This window comes from Pyxicephalus adspersus, chromosome 10, assembly GCF_032062135.1.
Source record: "Pyxicephalus adspersus chromosome 10, UCB_Pads_2.0, whole genome shotgun sequence".
In the NCBI taxonomy this organism is placed as follows: Eukaryota; Metazoa; Chordata; class Amphibia; order Anura; family Pyxicephalidae; genus Pyxicephalus; species Pyxicephalus adspersus.
In genome coordinates this window covers 44,533,302-44,543,006 of record NC_092867.1, presented here as the reverse complement: position 1 = coordinate 44,543,006, position 9,705 = coordinate 44,533,302, and the positions used below count along the sequence as shown (strand labels likewise).

The 9,705-nt window shown below is 34.0% G+C and overlaps 1 protein-coding gene across 1 annotated transcript in view; it reads right to left on the bottom strand.

Annotated features, from left to right (window-relative positions):
* Nucleotides 1-957: 957 nt before the first annotated feature.
* SH2D4B (SH2 domain containing 4B) overlaps nucleotides 958-9,705 on the bottom strand; it is a 95,886-nt gene continuing 87,138 nt past the window's right edge. Inside the window, exons 7-8 of the mRNA XM_072424130.1 lie at nucleotides 1,601-1,821; nucleotides 958-1,211 (exon numbers count right to left, since the gene is read on the bottom strand). Coding sequence (XP_072280231.1) covers nucleotides 1,119-1,211; nucleotides 1,601-1,821 — 314 coding nt within the window. The 3' untranslated portion in view covers nucleotides 958-1,118. The remainder of the gene's footprint in view (nucleotides 1,212-1,600; nucleotides 1,822-9,705) is intronic.

Genomic DNA, 9,705 nt, shown 5'->3' with positions numbered 1-9,705 from the left:
GCAGTTTGCAATCTTTGCCTCTATTAGATATATTTGCTATATCTAGTTGTCTTGGGACCACTGTCATTGGGACTAAAGGTAAAGACAATCCAAGTGATTGGTAGAACAAAAAAGAGTGGATATTCACTCTTCCTGGTTTGTCTACTGCACAGGAAGTAAAGGAAAATGTCTCTTGAACAGAACATTAAAACCTGGTGGTGATTTTAGCCATTGTTTACTCTAATCAAAACTCCTAATAATAATAAATAAACAGTTTGGCATATTATACTTTAAATATATTTTTCATAGTTGATTGATTAGATCAATGTCTTTGGTATTCAGTTTCATGCCCAGTCAAATTTCATTCAAGGAGAATCACTTTGCTGATCTCTATTTGCAAGTCTTATTATACCCCAAGTAAAATAAAATAAAAATGTGTAAAACATTTCAAAACTTAATTTTACCTGAAGACAAAATACCATGAGTATTAAAGAGAGCATGTTTTTCTACTTGAACCCAATGCATCAAACATAGATGAAAACTGGTCTGGTCATTAAAGTCCAAATGACAGTTTACATTAGGCTTTTAATATAGATGTTATCTGTTGTGATCACGCTTGTCCTAGTTTAATTAAAAAGCAAATAAAAATCTAATAAATATCAAAGTGGTGAATTTCACCCAAGATTGCTTTGAAAAGTTAAGAATATTTCATATTTATAAGTTGAAATATACCATTGACGTCATCATATTCTCAGAAGCTTGGTTTTTACACTCTGCCTTTCTTCACATCTCTGGGTAACTAATTCATAAATATGGATGAAATATATTTGACTTTAGATATCTTTTACAGGTTTATAAATTACAGAATTACAAATCCCAATCAACATAACATGACATAGGAATTATGTTGAATAATGGATATTCACATAATATAAGCTAAGTTAAATGAAACTGGACAAGCATTTTTTTTTTATTTTAATGCAGAATATTTGAACACGTATTAAAGAATAAAAATAATACAAGCAAGCAGATCTTTAAATCTGAAGTTGTTGACACTCGTTGAGAAGTAGTAGATTTCCTAGTTACTTAATCGTTAATGGAGTCACTGAAATAACAATAAAGTTCGGTGTTAAAGAATGTCATTGAAATAATATACTGTAATCAGGTGGGGACAGCACTTGTCCACATGGAAACACGAGCAGCTCTTCTCCTGAGCTTGTAATCACCTCCTCCTGGTAGGGTAGAAAGTACACATATTACTTTTACCAGAAATATCAATATATTTACCTTTATGACTAATATAGGAGTAGAAACAATTATTTTTAGTACTAGAATAAAGAAAAAACATAGTATTGATCACTGGAAAGTGTTCTATACTATTAAATTGTTTTCTCTAATTTCTGAAGTTTAGTCAGCTTGTGTTTAGATTAGCTTCTGACCTCTTTCTAGTCTTTTTCAAACTGTTTTTTCTCTTTTATGAGGAGGAGCAGTTCTCATGCAAACAAATGCTTGTGTATACTAGCCATAGCTTTACTGAAAGGATGGGTTAGGAACAGCACCTCTATACTGGTGGCCACTGGCCATTTTGACTCTTGAAACTTTTTAATAGTAGTAGATGTACCTTGTGAAAATCAATGAGGTCTGTAAGTGTTGCATGTCTGTTTGGGTCAACACCAAGAAAGCTGTAGTAATCTCCTGAAGCATCCACAAGAAAATGTCGAAATCCATTCTGGTGGCGGTAAGACAATGCATATCCCCAGATCTTCTCACTGACTCGTACAAGAAAGGACCCTTCAGGCTTATTCATCAGAAGCTTTTCTGCGGCCTCACGACTTATTATTCCTGCAAGTATTATCAAAGCATTACATTTAAAAAAATAACTGAAACATTTGCAGGCTTCTAGTACTAATCCCTCAACTCAAGTTTACTACTTTGGATTTACTGACTAAGAAGAGCTGCTAAAACCAGTAGAAAAGGACAACCTCAAGAGACTTATTTACCAGCAAAGATGTTCCGGTAAAAGGGAAATGGGCCAGAAATGTCATCATTGTCTATCCTTGTCTCATCACAATCTATTAAAATTACATTATTGAGGAAAAGGGTAATAAGGCCCATCTTGGATGCAATGGTCCTAATTTGTCAAAGCTCTCGACAGGAGAAGATAGACTATCATGGGTGAACCTGGATGACCCAGCGCACCTGGAGTGGATCTAGTCCAGGATTGAAAACATTTTCCAAATAATAGGAAATAATTTTAGGAAATCCATCCCAGTTTTGCTGGATCACCCAGATCTACCTATAATAGGCTATCATCTTCAGTGTTGGAATGCTCTAATAAATACAGCCCAATGTATTGTACTCAATACTATCCATAGGCAGCCAGCAATGTATTTGTCAAAACACTTGCTATAAAATAAATAATTCCCCTTAAAGTGGTAGCTACTGTCTAATCTACATAAATAGGTAAACATGACATGTAATAAAGGAAAAAAAATGGAAATTCTTTTACCCATAATGTACACATTTTTTGTAATTGAAATCAGTGTTAAAATGTGTGAATTTTGGATGAATATTGGGTGAAATATTTTCTAAATAGACAAGCAAGACATGCAAAGGAGAAGTTTATTATTCTCCTATTCTATTCATTTCACTGTTGATTTAAACATATAACACTTTTGGGCGTTTTGCATGCCTGGAGCAGGGAAAACCCCCACCTTGAGCAGGGAAAACAGAATGGATCAGGCCATGCAGCTGGTGTGTAGATATATAGCATACCTACAATTGGATATATAGCATACCTTCAATTGGATCTGTAACATAAGCAAGAGTACAAGTGAGCATAAAGCCTCATCTGTTATAGGCCCTGCTTTGTGACTTACTTTAACCCAGCCAGAGTCACTTTAAACAGCATATTCTGTAAGCAAAATTTCCAAAATCACATTCTTTAGATATTAAAGAAATTCAAGCGTATATATTAGAGTTCTAGCATAAAATTCCCATCAAAAATGGACCATGAAAAGTATGTCGTATTATGTAATTAAAAATAGGTAATTTAGGAAAAAAATTCTTCCTAACCCCTGAAACTGCACCCAAGGTCCAATCTGGACACAATGACTAAATAAAGTGTTATAAAAGAAATAGACTTTGGGTATTATTTATAGATCCACTTTAAAACAACTCTGATGTTCTTAAGAAAAAAAAACGTTCTCCCTTCAAAGAAAAGCATGAATGGTTATTCATATATACAATATATAATAATTATAATTAATAATATAATTAATTATATATAATATAAGTATTATGCAGGAAGTCCCCGGGTTACATACGAGATAGGGACTGTAGGCTTGTTCTTATGCTGAATTTGTATGTATGCCAAAACAGGTACATTATTTTACTAAATACAATTAGGACAGATGTTTGTCTCAACATATTATTAGGCAGCATGGTGTCAGTTACTGTATAAAATCCTCACTGTGAGTTAATCACAAACAAAGCAAAAAAAACAAAAAAAAAAAACTTTATGGAGCCTAGACATTTAATAATTTCTGAAACAAACTGTGCTTTAATATGCAAAAAGAAACAACTGCAGAGTTTGTCTTGGTCATTAACGGGTTACAAGATGTTGCTCAGCTGTGTTTAGCAAAAGATTTCTTCTGCAAGTCATGCAAACCAATCAAGCCACCGTCCAGCACTTGAGTAAGCAGGGAAGCCCCGTTCGTATTTAGGAGTTGTCTGAATGTTGGATGTAGTAAACTCAGGGACTACTTGTATCTTAAAAAAATGTTACTGATCATTTTCTCTGTACCTGGTTGACACTAGAGGGCAGGGCTCCCATGTTAGCCTCCTGCCTATAGGAAAATGACTCCATTGTATTGTGCATCATGGATGTGAATGTTTATATTTGTAGTCTCAGCTCTTTAAAATGCTACTGTGTGACTACAAATTGAAACATCGTAAAGGGAGCATAAATTGTAGCCACAGGCATTAGGAAAAAAAGTTAAATATAGGGGCTAATCCAATAAGAATTTGAGAAGAACAAAAGGAAGGAATGTATCAATAAGACATAACAAATATTATTTTGCCTTATTTTAGTGACACTTTAGGGTTAGTGCAGCTGGATGAAGCGAGCATAAATATCCATATAAAACAGTATTTTTGTAGTCTGTATCACCGGTTGAATAAATACCCACAGATGTTTAACAAATCTCCTTGATGGGCTTGCTGTCTTCTAATGTTAAGACCAACCCTTCTTTACCAAGTTCTCCTAATATAAATAAAACATTAAATTCAATGTAAGCTGCTAAGCCATCACTCTTTAAAACCAACTTACAGTTGAATTTTAGGGCACATATGCAATTTCTCAGATATAGTGATTTAATGTGAAATCTCATTGAACTCTGGCTGTGGTTATTGCTGGGTGGAATATATTAGAGTGTCAAAAAGTATAATAATATTACTATGAAGCAGAATAAATTATACATGTAAAATCTAAATCATGCACAACAGCTCTTGTAAAATAATAACCACAAAAGGACCTAATCTGAGTTCTAAACCACTTACTTCTGTTCCTTCCTGTGACATATAGGAGACAATATATTAAGTGACTTTTAAAAGAATTCTTAATAAATTGTGTTATGGTAACAGTACATTTTCAGTCTTTCAAAAATGGGATAGCATTTTAAAAATTGATAGATATTATTCATGAAAGCTCTCTAATGATGCATATACTTCAGGAATTTTGTCCCGTAATACTTACAGTAAACAGTTATTTTAATTAGATATTTACTAGTGACTTCAAACCCAATATTGAGAAAAAAGGACTTACCCTATTATAAACATTATAAACCAATAACATTGCCCACAACTAACAATAGTTACCATTGTTAGTTTTTTCAGTCATTTCTTTTAAATAATATGTCAGTAGATTGCTGGTACGTTTTTAGCCCTGTTGGAATTTGCTGACAATTTTGCTATAGAAAAGGACTATAGTCAAACAAAAAGTGTCAAAAGTTGTTAAAGGGTCTATTTCCACCCATATAAATATTTACATGCTAATCACGGACCCCCCTAAAGTTCATTGTCCTCTCTGGTACCCTGTATACCATTATATGGATGTTTAAATACATTTTTACAATATAAATGTAAAACAAATAAACAGTCAATTGACTATATCCCTTTATTTATTTTACCTTTTTGCCTCAATATAGATCAAAATTTTCTCAAGTGGAAATGTACTTACTGTTGAGCAACTCTCTACATCTGTTTGCTGACTGTTTCAAGTATCAACTAGTCTTTTTAGCATATAATTGTTTCTAAACTTTTCTCCAGCTTCAAACAAGCCTATATTCTTAATCTTAGCTTCATATTGAGAATACCACCCTCTGTAAGTTAACTCATACCCTTCACGCATTTAAAGGTTTTCAGTAAGGTCCCCTTCTTTTCCTATTTTACATTACTGTAGTCAGGAAAAGAAGGTCATTCTGTGTCTTTGGATTTCCTTGTTTTAAAAATCTATTCCATCAGTCATATGTCATTTTAACTATAAGTTTTACATTTTATCCTTAAGAAAACTTGTTTCTTGAATAACCCTCTCATTATTTAGATCACCATGTGGTCTAAAGTTTTTATTGACATATTAACACACATACATACACACATATGTGTTAGGAATATTCTATTACAAAGGCACTTACAAATAAAAAAAATGCAATGTTTGCCACATTTTAATGTAAAGTAGACTATAATAAAGAAACATACACTGTGCATAAATGTCAAAGATTCAATCTTATTATTTAAATTGAAGCTTTAAGAAAAGTTCTAAAACTTTCTTCCAGGGACAATAAAAATGATTGATGGTTTTCAAGTGTACTCATTGCATACAGGTTAACTTATAATACTGACAGACAAAATAATAACCTATTATCCCCAAGAACACAAATATAGGGCCAAGTTGGTGAAGGAAAAATCCACCAGTAAAGTTTTTAGGGTAGCAATTCCATACAAACACTAGAAAGGTTTTGCAGTTTGCAACTGCAACTCTTTCATCTGCAAAAAAAAAATTATTTCCGTCCATCATAGATCACAAAGCTCTGTTAGACAGCACTGTCTGGTTTAGCAGTGCCAAATGTATGCTATTTATCTACTACAGTTATTTAAAGCTACTGAAATTTAAAGGAATGGGTTCTGGGTCGTTGCTGCTGTATCTGTTTTGTAATGACCCAAGATCTAAACAGTAATGCTTTATTAAGTTTTGCATACAAGGTGCTTAATGATAACCATATGAATAAGCACCATTTGTGCAAAATGCTTTAAGACTTTCTGGTTGATATCCAATTATTAAGTCTTTCCAATACAGCTTTGATTCAGCACCACAAACCTAATTATTTAAAATAAGTGTTAAGCATGGCCTGATCCAGCAATCTCTGTAAAACCATAAGTTACATCTACTAATCACTTTGCTCCGAAAGCCTACCAGCATGTTCTTTGTTAGCACATATAAATGCAGCACACCTGATTGGCTTCCGGTTCTGACCATCTCTCTCCAAGTTTGCAGTATAGGGTATTGTAAGGGATAAGATGATATCAAAGACTAATCTATAATGTAGAGACAATATTAATGTAACTCTTTGCTATACATTGTAATCCACACTTCAGTTTGTATTTTATTTTGTGTTATATTTTTCAATCTTAAAATGTGGGCTGCTATGTGGAACCTTTGGTAAGTCATGGTTTTCCATGCTTTGTGCTGCACTCATTTTTCACAAGTCATGTACCTACACTTTTTTTCACGAATTGTAATGTACTAGTGCTTTCTTTGTGTTGTGACTTTTTAATAATCAAACTATCCAGCTAACTGCATTAAAAAATACTTTTCATCATGTAGTAATGAATATAGGCATAACGTATAAGAAATAATATTGTATATTAAAGTGACGAGAGGAGAATTGATCCTCAGCCCTGCAATGGAACAGTGATAGCCACATAACCTCCTGTTTGTTACCCCAAACGTATACACCCGTATATACCCTATGTGAGGATTTAAAATAATATTGTGGATTTAGTACAAAATGCAATAGTACCTTTCCCTTATTTTTGTGTTTTCTTTATAACATTGTTTATTATGTGTGATAAAACCATGTTTACTATTTAGTGTTAATAATATACATTTTTAACTAATCAGCTATTTATAGAAATAAAGGAATGCACACAATACAAAAGGTTACTCAACATTTATAGTAAACAATATAAAAAAAGGAACACTACAAAAAAAAATACATCAATATACTAATCCTTCGCCTCTTTACAGAGCACTATATTAAGATTATGCGAGAGCAGTGTTAACTGAACACATAAGTGGTCTCTAGTCTATTTTCTGCTGGGCATGTGACCATAGAAATCATCTTGTTAATTGGAAACATTGCCTTATTAGGTCTTGTGATTACCTGTCAAAGACTTTGTTGTAACTAACCTGAGTGGACTGATTGGAGGAATTGGACTGCTAAATATCAGGCTTGTTAACCCATAATGGGTCACCATATATAAAAAACAAATCAAAAGCCTGATTTTTTTTGCAGGACACTACAAAAAAAAATAATAATTTGGTTTTATAATTACTCAATAGCAGGCAACCTCTTCCTGTCATGAAGCTAATTGGTAATAGATCTCCAGTGCTTAGCCTGCAGCCCATTCTTACCTATTATAATACCCCTGCAAAAAGTTTAGATCAGCCTTTCTGGACCCCTGCTATAATTACTACATCCACAACTCGGAGTACAATACTGTTGTGGTCAATAGAAAGAATGCCTCTTACATTGACGGCCAGTGGGAAGAATGTCACCTTTGCATATAGTTAAAAGATCATTGATTGCATTTATTCTGACTTGAGAGACACATTGCTCAAGAACCCCTAGCAACCTCTGGAGGAACCCTGGTTGAAATAGACAACAGTAGTAGGTTACAGACATAGTAGGTTACATAGTTGCAGACATAGTAGGTTAGGTTGAAAAAAGACATTAGTCCATCAAGTTCAACCACTAGAGAAATAAACATATCCCAGTTTTAAAACCCTATGGACATAGTTGGTCCAGAGGAAGGCAAAAAAAACCCTGAGAAAATTTGCTTCAACAAGGGAAAAAAATGTTCCCTGGATCAACGGTCTCTGCTATTTTTATCCTAAAGCCCTAATCCCCAGTTATATTCTGTGCTTCTGGAAAAGCATCCAGCTTTTTCCTAAAGCAATCTATAGTAGTTGCTGAAACTACTTCCTGAGGGAGCCGATTCCACATTTTCACAGACCTTACAGTGAGCTTAACCCCCTTAGCGGTAATTCTGAGTGTGACTCGGGGTGGATTTTACCTGCAAATAGCAAAAATCAGTAATAAAACACTCAGGGTCGTTTTAACCGAAAAAAAAAAAAAAAAAAAAAAAAAAAACTTACCATCCTGCTGGGGACACATCCGTCTTCTTGGATCTCCAGCCGCGCAATGCAGAGATGTTCTCTGGGGTTTCCCGGTGACGTCGGTGCATGCATCGGTGCAGGCGGGAGGAAGCATGTGAAATTCAAATAATTTTGTTTCGGATTCAATCCAAGAAAGTACTTTACTAGCTTTAGATATTGCAGCTTGGCATTGCATGCTGTTATTAAGTCTATGATCTACCAGAACCCCCAGATCCTTTTCTGACTCCCCCAAATGTATTACCCCTAGACAGTATGAAGCATGCATGTTGTTAGCCCCCAAGTGCATATTATTACATTTCTCAATATTTAATATAATTTGCCACTTGGCTGCCCAGTCAAACAGTACATACAGGTCTGCTTGTAGATTATAGACATCCTATATGGACTTAATTACATTACATAGTTTGGTGTCATCTGCAAACACAGAAATGATATTTTTATCCCAAACTCTATATGATTTATAAAGATGTTAAACAGTAAAGGTCCCAACACTGAACCCTGGGGTACACCACTAATAACCTTAGACCATTCAGAGTATGAATTATTAATTAAAACTTAATTACAACTGGATTTTGGCTTTAAGCCAGTTCTCTTTCCATTTACAGATTGAGTTTTCTTAACCCTTTTGACCCTAATTTGCATTGTGGGGTATGGTGCTTTATTATGGTCCAAATAAACAATATCAACTGCTATTCTACCTTCTACCTGTTTTTTTACTTCCTCAAAAAAAGTAAATTTGTTTGACAACTTCAGTCTTTCTTCAAGCCTTGCTGAATATCACTTAAAATATTATTTTCATTTAGCAGAAACTCCTTTATGTGGTTCTTTATGAAACTCTCTACGACCTTTCCAACTATGGACATTAAACTTACTGGTTTGTAGTTAACTGGTAATGACTTTGCTCCCTTTCTGAAGATAGGAACCACATTGGTCCTATGCAAATCAATCGGTACCATGCCAGTGACTAAAGAGTCTTTAAAAATTATAAATAATGGCTTTGAAATAACTTAGCTCAACTCTTTGAGGACACGTGGATGTAATCCATCAGGTTGTGATGTTTTATCAAACTTAATTTTGCCCAACTATTTCTCAATCATATCAATTTTGAGCCATTGTGACTCATTTAAGGCAGTGACATTGCTATTATGAATTTGGACTTGAGCTTTGCCATTTTCCTTTGTGTACACAGAGCTAAAAAAAATTGCTTAGTAAATCCACATTTACCTTATCCCCAGTTACAAACCCAGGGACATCCTTTAAGGGGCCAT